We start from the raw sequence: 26,921 nt of genomic DNA, 5'->3' as shown, positions 1-26,921 counted from the left end.
TGTTTTCTTTTAGGGCTTGGAATATGTCACTCCAAGCTCTTCTTGCCTTGATGGTTTGTGTTGAGAAGTCTGCTGTGATTCTGATGGGCTTTCCTTTGTATGTGATTTGTTTCTTTCCTCTGACTGCTTGGACAACTTTGTTCTTCTGTTGGGTTTCTGGAATCTTAACAATTATATGCCTATGTGTAGATTTTTTTTTGATCAAGGCTAGTTGTAGTCCTATATGCCTCACTTATCTATATGTCAAGTTCTTTTCCCCTGCTTGGGAAGTTTTCTGCCATCACTTCCGTGAACAGCTTTTTTTATATCATCGGCACTCTCTCACGTTTCTTCATTGACTCCGATAAGTCTTGTGTTATTCTTCTTTGTACTGTCTAGCAGCTGCTGGATTGATTTGTCATGGTCCCTTACAATTTTGAAGCAGTTTTTCTTTTCTTGGTCACTAATTGCAATCTTATCTTCTATATCTGTAATTCTGTCGTCACATTGGCTCATTCTGCTGCATAGACTTTCAGTGGAGTTTTTAATCTCCTGGGAATCTATTTGCATCTGTTTTATGGATTCCATTTGTTTCCTATGTTGGGATTCCATCATGTTCCTCAGTTCCTGTCTAGATTCATTAATCATGTCTTGTACTATGGGCACAATCTCTAATGTTATCTGAGAAATTATTTCTGATTTTGGTTTTTCCAGATCCTTTTTTGTTGCCAGTTCAGGGAGTCCACGTCGTTGTGTATGAGAGTGTTACATCTCGTTTCCCTTTGGAGTTGCTTTAGGTGGTCTCGAAGTCTGATTTAGAGATTTATGTGTCTTCTCATTTGGACAGGGGTGGGGGTGGAGGTTGTTTCTGGTACCAACGTGGCTTACCTCCTGTGCGCTGGGGCAGGGGCTGGTGCCTGGCAGCCTCCTCCTGGGTGCTGGGAGAGGCTCAACTCCTGCATGCTGGTGGAATGGGTGGTATGGTGGCCTGGAAGCCTCCTCCTGACATCTGGGAGCAGCTCACATCCTGTGCCTTGAGGAAGGGGGTGTTTCAACGGCCTGGAAGCCAAGATCCTGTTTTAAAAATGATGTACCTCAGTGGTAGAAGGTTGTGGATTCAATCCTAGGTTCCACCCCCACCTCCCAAAAAGAAGTCCTGTACTTCTTATTTGTGTTCTCTGGTAATAATTTATATGACATATTTCAGTCATTTAAAAAATATTCCTTTCTAGTTAACAGAAGATGAAATTGCAACCATTCTAAAATCTACATTGAAAGGATTAGAATATTTGCACTTTATGAGAAAAATACACAGAGATATAAAAGCTGGAAATATTCTCCTCAATACAGAAGGACATGCAAAATTGGCAGATTTTGGAGTGGCTGGTCAGTTAACAGTAAGTTGACTAATTTTGGCTTGTTTGTTCAAGTTTGATTGACTAAACTTGATAATGTTTTTAGGGTATAGAAGGAAATGTGTAACTTCATTATTCTTTTGAATGAGCCATACTTTATCCAAATTAAATATTTATTTTATTTGCAATTAACGGATATTGAAAATTGAAAATATGTCTTGTCAGAGTGCTTAAATATTATAAAAGGGAAGCTATCTTAGTATATTGGTTTTTGTAGCTTTTATTTGTATAATGCTATCTTTAATTACATGAGATGTTACTTGTGGAGTTGTAGTTATTTCAAACTTTAAAATTCCTAAATATGTCCTGTTATAACTAGTTGAAGTTCTAGGAAAATAGTTTCCAATAGAATCTGTGATATCTGAGCATTTAAAATACATAGTTTAAAGAATATGTTTTAGCCTACAAATTTCCTTTGTGTTCTTTTTTATTTCAATGTAATACAAGTAGTTTTTTTTTTGTACTGGGGATCGAAGTTGGGACCTTATGCTTGCGAGGCAGGTGGCAGAACCGCTGAGCTAAATCCCTGGCCCCAGAAGTAGATATTAATAAAGAAAATATTTTTTAAAAACATTCTTCTACGAAAAAAATAAAGCAAACTTTCATAACAAATTAAAGGATAACATTAGTTAATACATTGTGTACCATAGTTTTCAAAGAATGACCAAAATGTTAGAGTACAAGTCATAGTCAAAAAAGACTCTTACAAAAAAGAAACAAATAGATAATAGCACAAAACTTTCTTTTCATTGAACTAAGAGGACCTAGCAGTATTGAAATAATTTTGAAATCATGAAATATATAATTTGGGGAATTATTAGAACTTCTCCCTACTTCCTATTTCTCTATCTTTTTTTCATGTTTTAACATTTAATAGAAACTATATATAATAAATTTTTACTTTATTTTACATAAGATAGCCACCGCAGGAATTTACATAGATTAGAAGGAAGATAGATGGGACCAGTCCTGTGGGATATTTTCTCAGAGCATGAAAGTCAGAGTTCAGTTGGGGAAAAGGGTTCAGACTGCCAGATTAAGTGGATGTTAAAAAAAGCTGAAATGCAGGCCTTTGAGTAGATAACCAGATGCTGGTGCTTTGTGTTCTCATAGTAATGTTTATGTCTATTTGATGTTATTGCAGGATACAATGGCAAAACGCAATACTGTGATAGGAACTCCATTTTGGATGGCTCCTGAGGTAATTCAAGAAATAGGCTATAACTGTGTGGCTGACATCTGGTCGCTTGGCATTACTTCTATAGAAATGGCTGAAGGCAAACCTCCTTATGCTGATATACATCCAATGAGGGTAAGAAAATTACAGTATGCTAAAAATGTTGACCTTATAAGTGTTAAATGGTTTTGTAATGTCTATGAAAGTAAATTTAATTCATCTGAATTTAGATTCTGTACAAAAAGTAGTAAAATAATCTTTCAAAGGTTTGTGACTGTCAGGTTTTCTTTCCCCTGCCTTGTTCTGTGTGAGACTTAAGAACTGAAGATTGTGTTTATTTCTGCAATCACTCTTTTCCTCCAGAAAAATATAGTTGTATTTGCACTTCAGTGATGAAAGAGTTCATAAATCAATTTTCCCACCCACACTGCATTTTGTACTTTTCTGTTTTTCTTTCTCTCCATTATCTTTTTTAGTTGAGGCTGATATTTAAAAAATCCTGCTTTCTTATACTGCTATCTGCCTTCGAGGGAATTAGGTGTATTTCTTTAGTTTGTCATTACTGAAGAAAAATTCCTTTGAACACCATTCTGTGCTTCTATGAACTCCCTTTCTAGGATTATTTTTGAATTTGAAGTATATGTCTTCATATTCAAGTCTAATTTCCTGCACTTTAGGGTTTATATTGATATGGTTCTTAGATTTATTAGTGCAGTGTATGAATTCAATTTCTCATTGATAAGTTCATTTATATTTGTATATTTACTGACCTCTAGTGGTGGAAGTTACCTCAAGGATATGGAAATGAAGGAGGAAGAGAGATAAAGAGAAAAGAGAAAAAAAGAGAAGAGAGAGTTCACTTGTAGAAGATCATAAGGTTACTGGAAACATGTATGAAGTAATAGATGTAATATTTTAGAATATTCTGAAGATGAATAAATTGGAATCATGATGCCTGATATTAAAATGCTATCATACATTAAATTTCAATAATATAAGTAACACAGTACTGTACTTAAAATATTTAAAAATCTGTGTGCCATACTGAGACACATTACAGAGCCAGTTCTTTGAGTAATACATTTCTATGCAAATATATACTATCTTTGTTATACACATGAATTCCTTTTGCTGAAGTGCAAAATAAATATCACATCAATTCTTTACTTGAAAATAACATGAAAAATTGCAAGGTGAACATACAAATTCCTGAACCACAAATCTTATTTATTTTATGATTAGTTATCTGTAATACTTTTATTTGGGGCATTTGTAGGGTGATCCTCAAATGAGATGTATTTACATTTAAAGAAGTGAAGCTTATGAAGTTACCTAAGCCTTGCTAGGTTCCAGAGCTGGGGTTTAATCTAGATCTTACATTATTACAATTGTGTTTCCTCCTTTTGTAAAGCTTAGTTTGCAAAAAAAAGGTTGATATATCAGGTAGAAAAGAATTGTAATATGTGGCCTCTGCAAGGATCTTAAAATATCACTTGAGAAATCATACATACGAAGTAATAACATGTACCTGAAGATAGTATTTCTGTTAAATATACATATGCTGAGTCTATTGAAAACTTCCTCGGATTCCATGTTCATTTTTTCTATCATTTTTCACTTTAAATTTCACTAAACTTTCAAGTCACAAGTTAGATTTTTATATAGAGTTTAAGAGTCACCTTACTAAGTAGATCTCACTTTTTCCTCAAAATTGGTATATAGGCCATTCTTTTTTTGTGTGTGTGTGATGTTTTGAGACAAAGTCTTGCTATGTAGCCTAGGCTGGCCTTGAACTCACAGTGATTCTTCTGCCTCAGTCTCTCCACTCTCCAGTGCTGAGACCAAAAGCATGTGCCATCATGGCTGGCTAATATAGGCCATTCTTGATTTTGGGGCTCTTTGGATATTTTATCAAGTATTGCCTTCTGCATTTTCAAACACAATATAGTTTTAAGTTTCTGTTCAATTGATATTATCATCATTTAATTTTTCTTGTATTCGTAATGAGTATAGAACTGCAAGTGTTAGTAAGCTATCAAAATTATGTAGCAGATACAAGTTTCCAAAATTTGAATGTTCATTTGACAGCTCAAATTTTATCATTGACAAGCACTGTTTTTTTGTTTTCCTTGAAATGACAAGTTTCACTTGGTTCATTTTTGAGAAAATATCTGTCACATACCCAAGTCTGAATAAGGTTCACTTCTCTGTCAATTAGTTTTTCAAGTAAAAATGGTGTCCTGTGAAAAAAAGACTTGCAGTGTGGTTAGCTGCAGCTCCATCAAACTGTGCCATTTTTTTTTTTTTTTTTTTAGGAAAATCATTGTTCTTTGGTATGTGGTTTATGCATATTTCCCATTTTGTCACACAGAATATTCAAGGGTGGAAATTTATTAAGGTAATAATCTTTATTGTTTCATCCATGTTTGCAGTAATTTGTATTAGAGGGGGTTCACTGAAAATGAAAGAGTTGCCCAAGAAAGAAAAAAAGATTGTTGAGGGCTCAGCTGAAATTGGACATACAATTGTGGCTTTCAAACTTAATTTATCAGCTTTCTAGCAATGGTCAGCTGTGGAGTGCAGTGTATTATGGATATAAGACTCCTCCACGTTTCCACGTGGTAAGAAACAGATTTCAATTTTTATGTTTTGTTCCTCAGCCACTGTTTTCAGCAGTAATACAGGCTAATGAGACAAACAGCAATCTATAAAATTGTCACAAAGTGATAAAGATTCAATTAACCGAAAGACCACACAGCACATAGAGCCAAAGCATGCTAGTTTTCCTAATATAGATAAAGTGTATTTCACAATTTGATGCCTTAGATGACTTTCTACAAGACAAGACAAAGTTAGAATGTGGTAGAACAGCTTGCCTAGCTTAAAGATCTTCACTTGATCTTAGCCAAAAGCGATGGCTTCCAGATCTTCAAACCAAACCAATCTTCACTATAGAAGATGCTAATAATTATCTATCTAGTAAAAGGCTGTGAGGAAATGCATATTAAAACATATGTAGCTTTTTAAACACGGGAAGGATGAAAATGTGCTCATAAATTTACATTTAGCTATTAGATTAAAATTAATGACTAAAGGCAAATGGAAGTAAATCAGCTTCTTAATCTTGCTATACTCTTAAGCTTGCTTCCCCTTTCTTGGAGAAACATAGCATTTTAATAATGTGAAATAAATACTCTCTTAAATGCAGGGTAGAAACAGAGATGGGGTCCTTCCTTTATATGCATAATAAAACAATATTATAGCTTTTCCATTGCAAATCACATGTCCCTGTTGGAAGATATGTTGCAGGCATTTAACATGGGGAAGAAGGGATGGGAATGGCATAGAGAACAAGTATTTTCATTTAGATTAGGAGAACATAAATCTGAAATTAAGGTGTTGGCAGTGCTGTACTCCCTCTCTAGAGGTTCCAAGGAGAATCCATTCTTTGCCTATTCCAGGCTTTAGTGGCTACTGACAATTCTGAGCATTTCCTTGAATTATAATTGTATCATTTCAGTCTCTACCTATGTCTTCACACTGAATTCTCTTCTGAGTATCTGGGTCTTTTTCTTTGTCTTAAATTTCTCTGCTTTTCTCTTATGAGTACATTTGTCATTGGTTTTAGGGATCATCCCAATAATCCTTTGTTCAAGATCCTTAACTTAATTATATCTGCAGAGATTATTTTCTTTTCCTCTAAGAAAGGTTACATTTAGAACTCTATAGATTAGAACAGTGATGGTGAACCTTTTAGAGCTTTCAAGGATAACAGCCAGCTGTGGCAAATGTGCCATAGGCTCGCCACCACTGGATTAGGACTAGGACATATCTTTTTGAGGAGCCACTGTTCAACCCTCTACATATCCTATAATCTGCTCTCCTGTATTCCAATTATATATAAAATTTGAGATTAATGGCTAGTAAGATTAATGACCAATATATGATATACAATTTGGCATTGTAACCATTTTAGGTGTACACTTCATTGGTATTAAGTACATTTGCATTGTCCTGCAACTATCACTAGTATTAATTACCAGAAATTTTTTTTTTTTTGTACTGGAGATCGAACTCGGGTCCTTGCACTTGCAGGGCAGGCGGCAGAACCAGTGAGCTAAATCCCCGGCCCTACCAGAAATGTTTTAATCACTCAAAACTGAAACTGTACCTATTAGACAATAACTCTTCATATCCTCTTTCTTCAATACCTGGTAACCACTGTTTACTTCCTGTCTTTATGAGTTTGACTATTCTAATGCCCCTTTAAAAGTGATTCATTCAGTACTGTACATATTTTGTGTATAGCTTTTTGAAAGCTTGGTTTAATGATTTCATGGTTCAACAGTGTGGTAGAATTTATAAGAAATGCCTTCCTTTTAAAGACTGAATAATATTTCATTGTATGTATATACCATAATTTGATTATTCATTCATCCACTGATGGATACTTGGGTTTCTTCTACCTTTTGGCTGTTGTGAATCATGATCTGTGAACATAGCTATATAGTCATTTCTGAGATCCTGATGTCAATTCTTTTGGATATATACCTCCAATGGAATTGCTGCATCTTACAGTAATTTTTTTTTTCCTCTGGAACTGGGTATTGAGCTCAGGACCTTGTGTTTGCCAGGCAAGCGCCGTGCCAAAGAGCTATATTCCTGGCCCCTAGTAATTCTATGTTTACACTTTTGAGAAACCTCTATACTACTTTCTATTGCAACTGTACAGTGTCATATTCACATTATCATTGTAGGATTCCAATTTTTCCACATCTGTGTCAGTACTTGTTTATTTTCTTTGATTATGACCATTGTAATGGGTGTAAAGTGATTATCTTACTGTAGATTTGAATTGCATTTCCCAGATGACTAGTGATGGTGAGCGTCTTTTCATGTGCTTATTGATCAGTTGTGTAATCTTCTTTGGAAAATTGTCTATCCAAAGTTGTCATCCTATCCCCACCATCTCCCATACTGGATTTCAAACTTAGAACCTTGTGCATGCTAGGCCAGCACTCTACCACTGAGCTACATACATCTCTGGCCTCTTCCAGTTTTTTTAAAAAATTAATTTTATTGGTACATTTTAGGTATATAATATAATGACATTCATCATTGGAAATTTCTATCTTTACATAATCTCTCTTGGTTCTTATTTTTCTCCCTTCCCCTGCCCTCTCTTCAACCCCTCCATCCTTCCCTATTTACAAAGACTTTGTTTCCATTTTTTCATATTAATTCCATTCCCTTCTTTCCTTTCCCCTACCCTTCCCACTTCCCCATCCCCTTTGCCCCTTTTCTTCCTATTTCACATTATCTATTATACCTTTTAGTCCTTTTTTACAATGTAAATAAGTCTCTCACAGTAGCAAAATTATTTGGTATTTACACATGTGTGTCCTATTTATTTCACTTAAGAGTATTGCCTCAATGTGCATCCATTTAGCTATAAATGTCTAATTCCTCATTTTTTATGGCTCAATAGTACTCCATTAAAAAAAAACAACACATTTTCTTTATCCAGTCTCCAGTTGATGGGCATTTGGGCTGCTTCCAGGTTTTAGCTATTACAAATTGTGCTGCTATGAACATAGGTGCACATATATCACTGTGGTATGATTCTTTTAATTCTTAGGGGAAGATACCCAGCAGGGGAGAAGCTGGGTCAAATGGGACTACCAGTCCTGGTTCTTTGAGGTATCTCCATACTGATTTCCACAGTGCTTGCACCAGTCTACACTCCCACCAGCAGTGGAGAAGGGTTCCTCTTTCCCCACAGCCCCGCCAGCATTTGTTATTGGTTGATTTCATGATAGCAGCCATTCTTTCTGGTGTGAGGTGGAATCTCAGTGTTGTTTTCATTTGCATCCTACGAATGACTAGTGATGTTGAACATTTTTTCATATGTTTATTTGCCATTTCTACTTCTTTGTCTGAGAAATGTCTGTTCATTTCAAATGCCCATTTTTGGATTGGGTCTATAAATTTGGGAGGTCTGATTTTTTTAAGTTCTTTATAGATTCTAGATACTAGACCTTTGTCTCAGGAAGAGCAGGTGACAATTTTTTCCCACATTGTGAATTGTCTCTTCATACTGTTAGTGGTTTCTCTTGCTGTGCAGAAGCCTTTTAATAAGAAGAGATCCCACTTGTTGATTGTTTGTGCTAGCTCGTGGGCAACTGAGGTTTTGTTCATAAAATCTTGTCTTACACCGATGTCTTCAAGGGTTCTATCTAACCTCTGTTCCAACTGGTTCAGAGTTTCTATTTTAATATTTAGATCTTTAATCCATTTTGATTTTAGTTTAGTGCATGGTGAGAGATATAGGTCTAGTTTTAATCTTTGGCAAGTTGAAATCCAGTTTTTCCAGCACCATTTATTAAAGAGGCTATCTTTCCTCCAGTGAGGGTGTATGGCTCCTTTATTGAAGATGAGATGGCTGAGTGTGTCTGGAGTTGTTTCTGCATTTCTAATCTGTTCCACTGGTCCTCAGGTCTGTTTCTTTGCCAGTACCATGGTGTTTTTATCACAGTAGCTTTATAGTATAGTTTCAAGTTGGGGATTGTGATACCCCCTGCCCTGTCTCTGTTACCTAGAAGTGCTTTTGCTGTGCTAGGTCTCTTCTTGTTCCAGATGAATTTTTGAATTGTTTTCTCAAGGTCCGTGAAGTATGTTGCTGGGATTTCAATTAGGATTGCATTGAATCTATATAGCAGTTTTGGAAGTATAGCCATTTTCAATATGTTGCTCTTTCCTACCTGGGAGCAAGGGATGTTTTTACATTTCCTGATATCACCTTCAATCTCTCTTTTCAGAGTGCCATAGTTTTCAGAGAACAGATCTTTGATTTCTTTTGTTAGGTTGATCCCTAGGTATTTCAGTTTTTTAAGATGCTATTGTGAAAGCAATGGATTGCCCTATTGCTCTCTCAGTAAGTCTGTTGTTCATGTAGAGGGAAGCTATTGATTTTTATGTGTTGACCTTGTATCCAGCTTCTCTACTGAATTTGGTGATTAAGTCTAGAAGACTTTTGGTGGAGTTCTTGGGGTCTTCTATATAGAGTATCATGCCATCTGCAAATAATGACAATTTGACTTCTTCATTTCCTATCTTCATTCCTTTTATTTCTTTCTCTTGTCTAATTGCTGTGGCTAATGTTTCCAAAACTATATTGAACAGGAGTGGTGATAGTGTACATCCTTTTCTTTTTCCTGATTTTAGTGTGAAGGATTTCAGTTTTTGACTATTGAATATGATATTGATTGTTGGGTTTTCACAGATGGCCTTTATCAGATTGAGGTAGAGACCATCTATTCCAATTTTTTGTAGGGTTTTTATCATAAATGTTGTGTTGGATTTTGTCAAATGCCTTTTCTGCTTCTATTGAGATGATCATATGGTTTTTGTCCTTGGCTCTATTGATATAGTGTATTACATTGGTTGATTTGCATATGTTGAAAAATCCCTGCATCCCTGGGATGAATCTCACTTGATCAGGGTGTATGAGCTTCTTGATGATCTTCTGCATTCCGTTTGCCAGTATCTTATTAAGGATTTTTGTATCTATGTTCGTTAGTGAGATTGGCCTATAGTTCTCTTTTTCAGTTGGGTCTTTCTCTGCTTTCGGGATCAAGGTGATACTTGCTTCCAGGAATGAATTTGGGAGTATTGCTTCCCTTTCAATTTCATTGAAGAGCTTAAACAGTAGTGGCAGTAGTTCCTCTCTAAATGTCTTGTAGAATTCAGCAATGAAGCCCTCAGGACCCAGGCTTTTCTTAGTTGGTAAGTTTTTAATTATGTTTTCAGTTTCACTGATGATGATATTGGGTTGTTTAGAATTTTTAAGTCTTCTTCGTTCAAATTTGCTAGTTCGTACTTATGTAGTAATCTGTCCATTTCTTCTGGGTTTTCCATCTTATTGGCATATAGATTCTCGAAGTAGGTATTGATGATCCTCTAGATTTCTGCTGGGTCCATTGTAATTTCATCCTTTTCATTCCTAATTGCATGGATTTGGGCCTTTTCTTTCCTTTTTCTGATAAGGTTGGCTAAGGGTTTGTCAATTTTGTTTGTTCTTTTGAAGAACCAACTCTTGGCTTCATTGGTTTTTTTGTATCCTTCTCTTAGTCTCCATTGCATTGGTTTCTGCTCTGATTCATAATTTCCTCCCTTGTATGAGCTTTGGGGTTGTCCTGCTCTTCTTTTTCCAAAAGCTTGAAGTTCAACATCAGTTTTTTGGGGGGGCTTGCTCTGTTTTCCTAATATGAGTGAGTATTCACTGCTATGAATTTTTCTCATAAGACTGCTTTCACTGTGTCCATAGATTCTGATATTTTGTATTAGCATTGTCATTTAATTGTAGGAACTGTCTGATTTCTTCTTTAATTTCCTCTGTGACCCATTGGCTATTCAGAAGTGTGTTGTTCAATTTCCATGTGTTTATGAAATTCTTGCAGATTCTTTTGCTATTGATCTCCAATTAAGTCGCACTGTTGTCTGATAATATATAGGGGATAACTTCAGTTCCTTTGCACTTACTTAAACTGTTCTTTGAGTGAGTATGTGGTCTATTTTGGAGAATGACCTGTGTGCAGCTGTATTCTGATTTTGTGGGGTGGAACACTCTGTAAACATCTGTTAAGTTCAATTGTTCAAGAGTTTGATTGAGTTCTAGTATTTAGTTGCTTATTTTTTGTGTAGTTGATCTATCTTTTTGTGACAGTGGGGTATTGAGGTCCCCCAGTACTATTGTATTAGTGCTCATTTGATTTTTCATATCCGTTAGTATTTGTTTTATATACTTGAGCACACTTGTATTCAGTGCATATGTATTTATGAGTGTCATCTCTTCCTGTTGGATTGTTCCCTTTACAAGGATGTAGTATACTTCTTTGTCTTAATCACTGTTGGTTTCAAATCCACTTGATCTGCAAAGAGGATAGTTACTCCTGCTTTTTTTCAGGTTCATGTTACATGGAGTATTGCTTTCTACCCTTTAACTTTCAGCCTATGAGTTTCTTTTTGAATTAAATGTGTTTCTTGTATGCAGCATATTGTTGGATCTTGCTTCTTGACCTATTCTGCCAGTCTTTTGATTGGTGAATTGAGACCATTAAAATTGATTGTTATAACTGATACGTATTGACTTATCATTGTCATGACTTTTTCTTTTTGTTGGATTCTCCCTCTTTGCATTTAATTTCTTGTCATGCCTGATGGATTCATTCTGCTGGGCTTCTTGGAGTTGTGATCCTCATTGTCTTTTCCTAGGATTTTGCCTAAAATTTTTTGGAGTGCTGGTTTGGTATTCATGAAGTTCCTAAGGTTCTCTTTGTCATGAAAGTTATCTTATTTCTCCATCAATTTTGGAAGATCATTTTGCAGGGTACATCAATCTGGGTTGGAGGTTGTTTTCCTTTAAGGCTTGAAATCTGTTACTGCAAGCTCTCCTTGCCTTGAGTGTTTGTGTTGAGAAGTCTGCTGTGATTCTGATGGGTTTTCCTTTGTATGTGATTTGTTTCTTTTCTCTTACTGCTTGTAGAATTTTGTTTTTCTGTTGAGTTTCTGGAATCTTAGCTGTTATTATATTATCATATTAACTAAACCTATTTGTAGATTTTGTTTTGATCAAGGCTAGTTGTAGTCCTATATGCCTCACTTATCTGTATGTCAAGGTCTTTTCCCCTGCGTGGGAAGTTTTCTGCCATCACTTCTGTGAACAGTTTTTTTTATGTCATCTGCACTCTCTCCTGTTTCTTCATTGACTCTGATCAGTCTTACCTTACTCTTCTTTGCATTGTTTAGCTGTTGCTGGATTGATGTCTCATGGTCCCTTACTATTTTAAAGCAGTTTTTCTTTTCCTGGTCACTAATTGCAATCTTATCTTCCATACCTGAAATTCTGTCCTCACATTGGCTCATTCTGCTGTGTAAACATTCAATGGAGTTTTTAATCTCCTGGAAATCTGTTTGCATCTGTTTTTGGATTCCATTTGTTTCCTATGTTGGGATTCCATCATGTTCCTCAGCTCCTCTATTTTTTTTTCTGTGTCCTCTCTAGATTTATTAATCACGTCTTGCACTATTGGCACAATCTCTGCTGTTATCTGAGAAATTATTTCTGATTTCATTTTTTCCAGATCCTCTTTTGTTCCAGTTGAGGGAGTCCAGGTGGTGGAGTATGATTGTTCCATCTCATTTTCCTTTGGGGTTACTTTAGGTGATCTGAAAGTCTGGTTTTGAGACTTAAGTGTCTTCTCATTTCAGTGGCGGGGCTAGGGATGTGTGCTGCTGGCACCCGTGTGGCTCACTTCCTTGGTGCTGGGGGCAGTGGTATGGTGGCCTGGAAGGTTCACCTCCTTTGCCCTGGGGGCAGCTCTGCTCCTGGACACTGTGGCCCCTTCCAGTTTTAAATCAGATTGTTCAATTTTTATTTTTGTTGAGTTCTGGTCTCATTTTTTATTGGTTTCTCTCTAATATTGGTCTCTTTTCTCATTTTTGGTGTAAGTCTTCTAGACTTTGACTTTTATACCTCTGCTCATTTGTCCTTCCAATTGTCCACTCTTGTCATTTTACTGCATACCCACTTGTAGTAGTCAGTCTAAGTTCCTTTGGATTTTTTCCTTTGTAATCAGTTCATTGAGAGTTCTTTGAATCAGAATCATTTTTACTCTCTCTTTTTATGTAAATGACTTGACTACCAAGTAGGGGATTCTTTTTTTTTTACTGGCACTATTAGTTTTTATTGTTAATCTTTGTAGCATAATTCCTCAAGTTTCTGAAATGCCTAGTTTGACAAAACACATCACAATTCCTAAAATACAGTTTCCATGGCCAACGCTTTGGAAATACTATAAACAAACAATAAGTGAATTATATCACAACCTGGGTAGTGATTGAACCAGATCAGTTTTAAAGCTGAACTGCTGTGTCAGTAGGATCAATTAAGGAGTCAAAAAGCTTGAAACATAAGATTATACCACATCATTATTCACATCAATGAATTCTGCTGAAGTAAGCTGTATTTTAAAACACAGTAATATTAAATCTCTATTCAGCATCCTTCATAAAATAGTAGTAAGTTAAAGGGAAATATGCCCATGAACCACCCTCTTACGGAAGTCCAAATTTCAGCCTGTTTTAAATTTTCCCTGTGGGTCAAGTTTGCTAACCTTTGGCTACAGAAAAATTTCAGTTTCATCATAGTGTAGGTAGTAACTCTAATCTTAATGTATAGCATAAAGCTGGTTGCCCTGCAGTTTATCCTTCATAGTGGTAAACTTATGTCAGCCTTAATCAACACTGTGGTCAGCTTCATGACTAAAGGTCATGTTGCTTTAGTCATAGTATGACCACCTTGTTATCTATCCATCAACCAAGGTGAAGAAACATGACATATAGACCACATAGAATTTGATTTTATATATATAAATATATATATATTTATATATATATTAACCTTAAGAAGAAAGTTATTTTTGTGTCCAGTATCTAAGCTCCAGAATTGAAAGTTTGTATCTGCTCGGCATTCCAAGTCCCACTGGTTTTGTGTGAACAAATGCATGCCAAAGCACACTATGCACTCTGGTACCACTCACTGCATTATTGCCAACCATGCTCATTCCCTTCCTTTCTTGTGAACCTTTATGGTAGTTCACTTTAGACCATTTTTTTCATCAAATGTTTCAGGGTCAGCATTAGCTTACCAATAAACCATGGCAACTGAAAGATAAACATGTTTCCAGCCAATGTCAAATAGTACAACAGACTCAGATTTTTAGCATATTATTTCCTAGTTTTAAAAAAAGGTGAACTTAACCACTTAAGCCCTTGTTCCTTACTTACTGTATGGTCTTTATATTGTAACTGTGGGAACACAACTATAAACCATTTATAATGATACTTAAAAATCTCTAGAAATTTAAACAATTTGGGGGGAGGGGTATCAGGGATCGAACTCAGGACCTTGTGCTTGCAAGGCAGGCGGTGGAACCACTGAGCTAAATCCCTGGCCCGAAATTTAAACAATTTAAAACAAATTTCTTCTGCAGAGATGCAAAACATCTCAACACTGAAATGAATAATACCTTAAATTCAATGGAGTATGCATAGAAAGAGATGGGACTGCCATTTCACTTCAGCCTAATGTGACATAGTAGCTTTATGCTGTGTGTGCTGTCTTTGTTCTTTTGGTATTTCAAGTCTTTACTTTGGGATCAGCACAGCCAAGTGCAACTTACCAAATGGTTCATGACTGATTCTTGAATGGAACGGCAATTACCACAATATAAGGCTGGCTTTATAATTGTAAACATGGACTCTTACAGATATGGGTTTATTATCTATCCTTTGAGTATATAACTAAGCAAGGCAATGAATTTTCTCTTTCAGTTAATTTGGTCCTGAAAAATGTTTAAGTCATTATTATCACTTTTGCATTACTCTTTACTAAAGTCTTTGAAATCAGTTGGTATTTAATTCTAAAGCATGGGACACTTCTTGCCTTAAGTTTTAAAAACACACAAAACTATGTAATATGGTAGGCCAAGTTTCATTCTATTCTGCAGTTTACCCATCTGATCTATAATTATATAGTTCTGCCATTTAAAATATACTAAAATCTAGTTTTTACATTCCAAAAATTATCTTCAGTAGTAACTTAGTATATTTTCTGTGCAGTTATTTCTGAGAATGTTATTTTTCAGAATGTGGGAATATATATGTATATTTATAATCTTGTGAGTTTAAAGTCTGTTTTCTGGTGTTTTATGTATAAACTTGTAAAGAGTTTTGTGTAATTTTGTGATAAGGTAGTTCTCCCCCAAATTTTAAAAGTATATGTTAATAGTAAATGAAAACATTTTAAGGAATTGTTCATATGTTTTTTCCACTTGTCATTGCACCTGTTTTTACCCTGCATGCCCACCTCACTCTTTTCACAGAAGGCACAGGACTGAAGAACAATTTTACCAAAGTAGCACTCAAACTGAGATGCTTGTATTATCATGCTTTTCAAACTAAATATTAAAAAGAACCTGAATAACTATTTTTAAACTGCCTCAATACTTTTAGCCACTCCTGTTCTCATGGTAGGTAGGTTACAAACATCATACCATTTTTGGGAGAAGTGAAAGCAGCGGCATCATTGTTGAACCTGATTGTGCCTCACTACAGTGGTGCAGCCCTAAACTGCAGCACCATCATCTACTGTGTAAATGCTGATACTCACACAGCTGGGTACAAACGTACCTCAGATGTTTCAACAGAATGTAGCTACTCCTTTAAATTGTCTTTTCATACTAAAAACAAAACAACAAAAGAAAATACCCAATGTTAAAACCACTCAATAATAAACTTACAAACTTGAAAAATTAGACACTTCAGTTGGGCAATAAACTTCATATTATGAAAGCAATGTATTCCAAGTTTCAAAGATTTGACAAGTTCTGTAGATTATCTTTCATCAGTAGGTAGAACCCTTCAAACTGCATGATCTTCTGCCAGGTATGACTGGTTATCATTTGCTGGTTTGAGGTCGAATCCATTTCAAGGCATGTCTTGGTGGTACAGTAATGGTAGGATGATAAAATGTGCAGTCTGGTTTGGTACACTGAGTGTTAAATCTACAGTGTTTTGGATGATAGAAGGGACATTCCATTTTCTTACAAGCTGGGAAGTAATGGCAGAGCTGACTGGTAGAAGGAGATGCTGGTGTTGTAACTGGTTTTGGAGGCGGTACTGGAATTCTTCCATTGATATGAGTGAAGGGACAATCTGGTTTAGTGCATTTTGCATCATATTTACAATTTGGATGAACAAACATTTTTCAGCAAATTTACAATTAGGGAAGGCTTTGCAAGGTGAAATGGGATGGTGGTACACACACTTGTCTCCATTTTTACAAGCAGGCCAGTACTTGCAGTGCTCCAAAAGCTTTTCTGGTTTCTGTGCCACACTCAGTTCACTCATCGCTTGACTGATCTACAGCATTTCTGCCATTACTGGGTCAATCTGGAGTCGGGATAACAACTGCCTCTGTTGGGTTCCTTGATTTTTTTCTGTAATATCTCCTATGTTTTCCTCTTCTTTAATAGGGGGGCTAACTCTGGGGGACCTGCTTTGCCCCTGGACCACTTCTGGTAGCCATTCTTCTTGAGAAGTTTGAGTTCTGGGAGCAACTGTAAGTGTACGTTTCTGTGGGACTGCAGAATAGTTGATTGTTTTTGTTACAGATTCTTGAGCTTCAGGTATAGCCTTCAAAATCAGATTCTTGTTAGCTTGCTTAGAAGGTGGAAGAGAAGGTCTCATATTATTTGTTTTCTGCTCCTGTGAACTTGTAGCAACTCTGGAATCTCTTGTTTTCAGTTCTAGTGCTAGAAATAGCAAGGGGAGGCACTGTAGCTTCATGCCTTCTCTCATCTCCCCAACTAAAACTGCTCGTTTGAAGGCACATTATTATTATCAAAGATGTTGGTATCAAAAGACTTTAGACTAGAGGGTTCAGTTGTAACAGAGTGAAGTTTATCTAATGGACCATGAAGCCATAGGGTGAATTGAATTGTGTTGTTCCCTAGAAACAGGGACAGGTCCTCTGTCATTTGGTCCTGACTTTTCTTGTTGGCCACCATCACCATAATGTAATCAGGAAGTTCTTCATCAACATAAGCTCCTAATTGTTGCAATTTCCCCTTAATAGCACTCCGTATCTTGCGGCTGATCTCGGTGCGGATCTCCAAGGCTCCCCACCAAGCAGCGGGTTCCGCACTGCGCTGCATCTAGCTTACCTGGAGCCCACCACAGGCTTCCGCTCCGCAGCCTGGCCACCGCCGCTCCACCCCCACCGCGCGCACTTTTTTTTCTCTTTTTTAAAATTAATTCTGTTGGTACATTTTAGGTATACAATACATTAGGGGATTCTTTAATCATGAATGTGTACTTTGCTTTATGCTGTAGTTGCGTTCTGAAGAAGTTGCGTAAATATTTAATATGTATAAATCAGCATTTTAAATTATTTGAAGTTTTAATAACTTTTTAAATGAATCCATTAGTAATGAAAGTATCACTCTTGAAATTTATCTGCCATGTGGAACATACTCATGTTATCAGTAATATAAAATTTAATTATTAATGTTAAAATGTTTTCATTTCAATACTAATGTTAAAATGGAAGAAATTCATATTCTCATGTGGAGGTAAGGAATTTGGCCTTGGAGAATACTGTTTATTTGCTTTCCTACATTGGTTACTTTGTATTAGAGAAACTAAATGTCATCAAGGTATGCGTGTTTGCATTTTGAGGACAGCTACTCTGGAATTGTCTTCCTTATTGCTTGCTTCCTTTCCCTTATCCTTTATTTTCTTCTATAAATATTTAGTGCATATTTCTCATGTTCCAGTAGGGCTTTGAAGTACTGTGAAGTAGAGCAGACATATTCTCTGTAATCTTGGAACTTCAGATGACTTAACATTCTAATGCTACAATTCTTTAGCTTTCCATTTGTTGAAAGAGAAAGGGGTAGATAAATGTTGTTTATAAGACTGTACATTGTAACTACTTTTATGGGTCATATGGTTGTAAATAAGATTATTATTACTTTGTCATTTCAGTAGTACCCCCTTATCTGAGGTTTCACTTTGTGTGTGCAGTTGCAGTTACCCATCACCAACTACCACTATCCAAAAATAATAATGTGAAAATTCCAGAAATAAACAATTCATAAGGCTTAAATCACTCCCCATTCTGAATAGTGTGATGAAATCTCACATGGTTCTGGACAATAGTGAACCTTTTCCTTGTCCAACATATCCATACTGTCTGTGTTACCTGTTAATGAGTTGGTAGCTGTCTTGATCCTCAGACTGTGAGGTACTATGTCATAGTGCTTGTGTTCAGCCAACCTTACATAGTAGCCTACCTCTATGTCACAATGCCTACATCATTAATTTCAGAATTCATCACATAGGCATTGTATCATCTCACATCATCACAAGAATGATAAGTACATGTGATAAGATACTTTGAAAGGGAGATCACATTCATATAACTTTTATTACAGTATACAGTCAATATTCTTTTTTTCTTTTTTTTGGTACTGGGAATCAAACTCGAGTCCTTGTGCTTGCGCAGCAGGCAGCAAAACCACTGAGCTAAATCCCCACCCCTCAATATTCTATTTTTTTATTATTATTATTATTATTTTGGTAAGGGGGATTAAATTTGGGACCTTGTAATATTTTTAAATCTCTTAATGTGCTTAATGTAGATAAACTTTCCTATATATAGGTATGTGTATATAGGAAATAATGTAATATACAGTATATATAAGGGTTGGTATTCATGGTTTCAGGCATCCACTGGGAATAATTGGGGATTGCTTTATACACATCCTCATCTTCCTTTATTTTCCTCTTCTCCCAGACACTTTTCATGTATCCTCACAGCTTGCCCCTCTCCACCTTCACCTTCAGCTTTCTTTCCTTGTACTTTACTTCTTTAATTTAAACTCGTATTGACCCCTTCTTTCATCTTCCCTGCATTATTTTTCCTGCATATTTTAGATGATTCTATGTTGTATTAGTGATACTTTCAGATTAGAGGTAGCAAAGGATCTAGAGGAATAGGACAAATTTGATCATTGGAGAATTTTAGTACTACTTTCAGGGCAGATAGTTTTTCACTCCATTTAAAAGATAGAGTTCTATTGTGTGGTTCTGATATACATGGGGGTTTAATTTATTTCACCTCTTGCTTTGGGGATTAAGGCTTAATACAGTGACAGTTCAACATATTTCTGTCCAGTCAGAGTTATTATTCTTCAAGAGATGAACAAACAAGGAAAACAACACAAACAGATCTCAGCTTCTCTTGATTGAGACTGTTGGGGTCACCCCTGAGGCTTACACAGGAAAGAGGAATTCCCACTATTTTTTTTTTTTGGTACTGGAGATTGAACTCAGGACCTTGCACTTTGCAAGGCAGGCGGCAGTAAATATTGCTTAGCATAAGAATTGAGAATTACACTACAGTCCATTTAAAAATATTTTAATGTAGAATACTGACAAATGCAGTATTTCTCTCTCTTTGTGTGGGGTAGTTTAAAGGAAACAATTTAAATTAATGATTGAAAGATGGCATTCACATTTCATGGGGTTTTTTTGGTACTGGGGATCGAACTCAGGTCCTTGCGCTTGTGCAGCAGGCGGCGAAACCACTGAACTAAATCCCCAGCCACATTTCATGTTTTTTAAAAAATTTAATTTTATTAGTATGTGTTTGCCATACATAATTATCCCATTCATCATGGGGAATTTATAACGATATATAATATTTCTTAATTCTTTTCTTAACTATTCCCTCCCCGTTCTTCCACCTTTCTTTCCCTCCCCATTTACAAAAGCTGTTTTCATTTTTTCCTTCAGTTCTTTTACTAAAACTTCTCCACGCCTTGTTCCCCTTCCCATTTGAACAAGTTCTTCCTACTTCCCAATATCTATCCTCTGTTTTGCTCCTTATTTATATCTTGGGTTTCTCGCACAAGAGAAACAATGAGATATGTAAATTTGTGTATCTGAATTATTTCACTGAAGATTATAGTTTTGAATGCATCCATTTACCTAAAAAATGTCTCAAGTTTGTCCTTTATAGGAGAGTAGTGCTCCATTGTATATAAATACCACATTCTTTTTTATCTGTTCATCTGGTGATGTGCATATGGATGTTTCCGAGATTTAGCTATTGTAAATTGTGTGGTTGTAAACATGGGTATTCATGTATCACTGTAATATGATGTCTATAACTTGTTTGGGGAAGGTACCGAGGAGGGGAATAGTTGGGTTAAATAGAACCTCTAGTTTTAGTTTTTTTGAGGAATCTCCATGCTGCTTTTCATAGTGGTTGTACCAGTTTACACTCCCACCAACAACGAAGAAGGATTCCTTTCCTCCACAGCTTCGCCAGCACGTTATTGGTTGATTTCTTGATGATAAACATTCTTTCTGGAGCGAGATGAAATCTCAGTGTTGTTTTAATTTGCATTTCTCAAATGACCAGTGATGTTGAACATTTTTTCATGTTATTTGCTGTTTGTACTTTGTCATCTGAGAAATACCTTTCAGTTAGGGGGGGTTCTAATTTTTTTGAGTTCTTTATATATTCTAGATATTAATCCTCTCTCTGAGGAGTATCTGGCAATATTTTTTTGTCATTCTGTAGGTTGTCTCTTCACTCTGTTGGTGGTTCCCTTTGCTGTGTAGCTTTTTAATTTGATATAATCTCATTTGTTGATTCTTTGTAATATTTCCTGTGCAATTGGGGTTTTGTTCATAAAGTCTTTGCCTACACCTATGTCTTTAAGAGTTTTATCCTATCTTCTAGCAGATTGAGTGTTTCTGTTTCAATATTTAGATATTATTTTTATTTTAATTTAGTGTAAAGTGAGAGATATGCGTCTAGGTTTAATTTTTGCCATGTGGAAAGCCCGTTTTCCCAGTACCAGTTATTGTAGAGGCTATCTTTTTTTCCAGTGAGGGTGTTTGGCTCCTTTGTCAAAGATAAAGTAGCTGGGTATGCTTGGAGTTATTTCTGCATATTCTGTTCCAATGATCCTCAAGTCTGTGTGTGTGTGTGTGTGTGTGTGTGTGTGTGTATGCCAATACCATGCAGTTTTTATCACTGTAGCTTTGTAGTATAGCTTTAGAATTTCATGTTTTTGTAAATTGAGGTCCACAGTACGAAATGTATTTCATATTGTGATATATTATCCACATGCTTGCATACACACAGATGAACATACACACAACTGAAACAAAATATACCTGAAACAACACTTGTCATCTACTTGATTTCTATTTTATCACAGTTTTTTATTCTTTTATTTTGTTTCATTCTTTTGTTTAAAAAGTGGGTGGATGAATTCACTAAATTGATTTTGTGACTCAGTAATGGTTTGTACCTTAAATCTGTAGAGCAAGAATCATTGAAACAGGCTTTGGAAATATAGATTCTTCTAAATCCAGAATGCGTAGATTCTTGCTGTTGAGTAGTGATGTGACTTGTTATTTGAGACTGTAGAGTTTTGAATCAGTTTTGTTGCCTATGCATTAGCTGTAATGTGTTCTTATCTGTCCATTTCAGAGTGTTGTTTGGGAAGATCAAACGAAATAATGTGTGATATATTAAATACTGTAGGAATACTTATGAAGTTATTTTCAAGTCTCATTGAGACTAAATAAAAGATTTTGAGGAAGATACCTATTTAAAAATATTTACCATTTTTAAGAACTTCTGACTTTGAGAGGAGCAAGCAATTAGTTGTTTGTCATTGTCTGACATTGTTTTGGGACATGTCGTAGGATGATAGAGGTCTTAGGACTCTACACAGTGCCAAAGGAATTACTGCTTTCTTTTTTCCCAGTAAGTTTATTGGTAGATTTTAGGTATAAAATAGTTACATTCATCATTAGGATCTTATACCTTTACATGATGTATCTTGGTTCTTATTTTTTCCCCTTCCCCTGCCCTCCCTTCACTCCCTCCACCTTTCCTTATTTGCAAAGACTTTGTTTCCATTTTTTTCCTTTTCTCATGTTTTCTCTTTTGCCTTCTTTCCTTTCCCCTACCCCTCCCACTTCCCCTACTCCTCTAGACCTTTTCTTCCTTACACAATATCAATTATTCATTTTAAAATTATAATATCAGAATTTAGAGGACATTATCACAGATTTTATAGAATTTAAAAGGATATAGAAAGCATATTACAAAAATTTTTTTGAAATATATTTGACAACTTCTAAGAAGTAACTTGGAAGACAAATTAATGAAACTAACTCTGGAGGAAATATAAAATTTGAATAGCACCTATTAAAGAAAGTATATTCCTAGCTTGAAAACCTACCTGTATGACAACAACAGGCTCGTACACATTTTAACTGATAAATTATATCAAACATTTAAAGCAGAAGAAAGAAGGAACACTTCTCCCCTCATTTTAGGAAATCAACATTGTGCTAATACTAAAACTGGATAAAGATAATAGAAGAAAAAAGTATGAACATAGATAAGAATTTGTTGAACAAAACAAACTCTTAGAAGTCAGATCTGGCAGGATGTAGAAAGTGGTTTTGTTATAGGGATGGCAGTGTTGGTTCAGCATTGGAAGATCCACCCCCAAAAGTCATCATTTTAACAGAGGAAAGGAGAAAGCCATATGATCCTGTCACTAGTTGGAGAAAGAGTATTGGACTAAATTCTACAGCTGTTCATGGTAAAAGTTATCAGGAGACTAGAAGTAGAACACAAACTTCTCAACAGATCAAAGACATGTACTCCATACTTCCAACAAAAACTCCTTCTATGAATGGAGATGATACAATGCTTTCTCCCTAAAGTGGGGAACAAGGGCATATATGCCTACTCTTCATCTGTCCGTTAGACTTTGAAACATAGGTCTAAACCGAAATAGTCTGGCAATAAAATGACACAACTAGGATAGGATTGACACGGCAGAAGCAAAATCTTTATATGTAGATGAAATGATCATCTACAGAGAAAATACTAAGAAATCTCTAGGAGCCCCTAGAACTTGTGTTTGAATTTAGCAGGATTAGAAAACACAAGGTATATATAAAAATTCAGGTCTGTGTATACTTGCTATAAATGAAGAACTGGATATTGAAATTTTAAAGTTATGTAGGAGTACAAAGGACCCAGAAAAGCCAAAAACAAAAACAAAAACAGTGTTTATAAGACGTTTAGCACCCAATTTTAAGACTTCTTCTAAAGCTACAGTAATCAAGGCAGTGTTGGTGTAAGAAAAGATGTATAGATCATTTGAATAAAACAGAGAATCTAGAAATAGGACTACACATATATGGTCCACTGAGTTTTGAAAGATTATTTAACATTAGCATTTTATAGAATATAAACTCAATTCAAGAGCAAAGGAAGAGATAGTGTCTTCAGCAAACGGCACTAGAACACCTGGTATCCGTACATAAAAAATTAACCTCAACCCTTTATTTTTCCATACATGAACATAACTTGAAGGGATCTATGAACCTAAATAAGAAAGCCTAAAGTATAAAACTTTAAGAAGAAATTATAAGGGAAAATGTTATGAATTCAGGGTAGGTAAGAACTACCTAGTAAGCAAAAGACATGATCTATAAAAGAAAAAAATTGATAAATCAGATTCCATCAAAATTTAGAACTTTAAATGACATCATTAAAATGAAAAGTAGTCCTTCAACAGACCATATTTACAATGCATATAACCTATGACCAGCATATATAAAGAATTCTTAGAGCTCATTAATAGACAACCCAATTAAAATATAGACGTAAGAAGATGATAAATAGCCAGCACAGCACAAGGAAAGGTGTGCAACTCTAGAATCAGAAAAATACTAATCAGTACAATAATAAGATTGAATTATACACTCATTAGGGAGATGAAGTCAAAAGTTTTAAAAGTTTTGTCATGACTTTTTCTTTTTGTTGGATTCTCCCCTTTTGCGTTTAATTTGTCACGCCCAATGGATTCATTCTGCTGGGTTTCCTGGGGTTGTGATCCTTATTGTCTTTTCCTAGGGTATTGTCTAAAATTTTTTGGAGTGCTGGTTTGGTATTCATGAAGTTCCTGAGGTGCTCTTTATCATGAAAGTATCTTATTTCTCCATCAATTTTAAAAGATAGTTTTGCAGGGTACATCAATCTGGGTTGGAGGCTGTTTTCCTTTAGGGCTTGAAATACATCACTCCAAGCTCTTCTTGCCTTGAGGGTTTGCATTGAGAAGTCTGCTGTGATTCTGATGGGCTTTCCTTTGTATGTGATTTGTTTCTTTTCTCTCACTGCTTGTAGAATTTTATTCTTCTGTTGGATTTCTGGAATCCTAACTATTTTATGCCTATGTGTAGATTTTTTTTGATTAAAGTTAGCTGGAGTCCTATATGCCTCATTTATCTGTATGTCAAGTTCTTTTCCCCTCCTTGGGAAGTTTTCTGCCATCACTTCTGTGAAGAGTTTTTTTATGTCATCTGCACTCTCTCCTGTTTCTTCATTGACTCCAATCAGTCTTATGTTATTCTTCTTTGCATTGTCTAGCAGCTGCTGGATTGATTTCTCATGTTCCCTTACAATTTTAAAGCAATTTTTCTTTTCCTGGTCACTAATTGCAATCTTTTCTTCTGTTTCTGAAATTCTATCCTCACATTGGTTCATTCTGCTGTGCAGACTTTCGATGGAGTTTTTAATCTCCTGGAAATCTGTTTGTATCTGTTTCATGGATTCCATTTGTTTCCTATGTTGGGATTCCACCATGTTCCTCAGAGCCTCTACTTTTTTATCTGTGTCCTCTCTAGATTTATTAATCATGTCTTGCACCATGAGCACAATCTTTGCTGTTATCTGAGTAATTATTTCTGATTTCATTTTTCCCAGATCCTCTTTTGCTGCCAGTTCAGGGAGTCCAGGTGGTTGAGTATCAGAGTGTTCCATCTCGTTTCCCTTTGGGGTTGCTGTAGGTGATCCAGAAGTCTGTTTTTGAGGCTTGTTTATGTGTCTTCTCATTTCCACGTGGTGGTGGGGTGCTTCTGGCGCCCACGCGGCTCATCTTCTATGCCCTAGGAGCTTGGGATGGCAGCAGGGGAGCTTCCTTCCGGGTCCTGGGACCGGCTCAGCTTCACTGCCCTAGGAGCCTGGGATGGAGGTGGGGAGCTTCCTTCCAGGTGCTGGAACCCCCTGAGCTTCTCTGCCCTAGGAGCCTGGGATGGAGGCGGGGAGCTTCCTTCCGGGTGCTGGGACTGACTGAGCTTCACTTTCCTAGGAGCCTGGGATGGAGGCAGAGAGCTTCCTTCTGGGTGCTGGGACTGGCTGAGCTTCACTGCCCTAGGAGCCTGGGATGGAGGCGGGGAGCTTCCTTCTGGGTGCTGGGACCGGCTGAGCTTCACTGCCCTAGGAGCCTGGGATGGAGGTGGGGGAGCTTCCTTCCGGGTGCTGGGACCGGCTGAGTAAAATCTTTATATGTAGATGAAATGATCATCTACAGAGAAAATGATCACCTACAGAAGAAATCTCTAGGAGCCCCTAGAACTTGTATTTGAATTTGGCAGGATTAGAAAACACAAGGTATATATAAAAATTCAGGTCTATGTATACTTGCTATAAATGAAGAATTGGATATTGAAATTTAAAAGTTATGTGGGAGTACAAAAGACCTAGAAAAGTAAACAAAATAAAACAAAAAAAAAACAGTGTTGGAAGACATTTAGTACCTAATTTTAGGACTTCCTATAAAGCTACGGTAATCAAGGCAGTGTTGGTGTAAGGAAAGACATATAGATCACTGGAATAAATCAGAATCTAGAAATAGAACCACACATACATGGTCCACTGAGTTTTGAAAGATTATTTAACATTAACATTTTATAGAACATAAACTCAATTCAAGAGCAGAGGAAAAGACAGTGTTTTCAGCAAATGGCACTGGAACACCTGGGGTCTGTATATAAAAAATTAACCTCAACCCTTTATTTCCATACATAAAAATAACTTGAAAGGATCTATGAACCTAAATATGAAAGATTAAAACTGTAAAACTTTAAGAAGAAATTATAAGGGAAAATGTTCATGAATTTAGGGTAGGCAAGAATTTCCTAGGATATAAAAAACATGATGTATAACAGAAAGAAATTGATAAATGAGATTCCATCAAAATTTAGAACTTTAAATGACATCGTTAAGAAAATGAAAAGTAGTCCTTAAACAGACCATATTTATAATGCATATAACCTATGACCAGAATATATAGAGAACTCTTACAGCTCAATAATAGACAACCCAGTGAAAAAGTAGACACAAGAAGATGATAAATAGCCAGTACAGCACCAGGAACGGTGTGCAACACTAGAATCAGAAAAATACTAATCAATCCAATACCAAGATTGAATTATATACTCATTAGGGAGATGAAGTTAAAAGTTTTAAAAGGACAAATGTCAGCTTAGGTGTGAATCAGTTAGAACTTTCTAATTCTGCTAATGTGAATGTAAAATGACAAAACCATTTTGGAAAACAATATAGAAATTTCTTGTATTACTGTTAAGAACCAACAGTCCTGTTCTTAAGTTTTTACTTGAGAGGAATGAAAAACACATGTCCACAATAGATTTGTACATACATGTTGAGTATCCCTTATCTGAAATTCTTGGGACCAGAGTGTTTCAGATTTTCGTTTGAAATCCACTTGATCTGTAAAGATGATAGCTACTCCTGCCTTTTTTTTTTCCAGATTCCTGTCACATGGAGTATTATTTTCCACCCTTTAACTTTCAGACTATGAGTTTCTTTTTGA

At 35.9% G+C, this 26,921-nt stretch overlaps 1 protein-coding gene and 1 pseudogene across 3 annotated transcripts in view; one reads left to right on the top strand and one right to left on the bottom strand.

The window, feature by feature from the left end:
* The window catches only part of Stk3 (serine/threonine kinase 3), a 319,544-nt gene that overhangs the window by 94,870 nt on the left and 197,753 nt on the right, over positions 1 to 26,921 (top strand). For 2 of the 3 annotated variants that reach the window (XM_004850156.4, XM_087190670.1), the window contains exons 5-6: positions 1,212 to 1,376; positions 2,539 to 2,706. The exons of the other annotated variant lie outside the window; for it this stretch is intronic. In XM_004850156.4, the coding sequence (XP_004850213.1) occupies positions 1,212 to 1,376; positions 2,539 to 2,706 (333 nt within the window). The remainder of the gene's footprint in view (positions 1 to 1,211; positions 1,377 to 2,538; positions 2,707 to 26,921) is intronic. 3 annotated transcript variants of the gene reach the window in all.
* LOC106009839 (zinc finger CCCH domain-containing protein 14 pseudogene) lies at positions 15,893 to 18,070 on the bottom strand (annotated as a pseudogene).

This window comes from Heterocephalus glaber, unplaced genomic scaffold (assembly GCF_053883595.1).
Source record: "Heterocephalus glaber isolate CG9 unplaced genomic scaffold, H.glaber_assembly_v1.0 deba00001555, whole genome shotgun sequence".
NCBI classification, from domain to species: domain Eukaryota; kingdom Metazoa; phylum Chordata; class Mammalia; order Rodentia; family Bathyergidae; genus Heterocephalus; species Heterocephalus glaber.
Note: the sequence above shows the minus strand (reverse complement) of the source record. Positions and strands in the feature narration are given on the sequence as shown.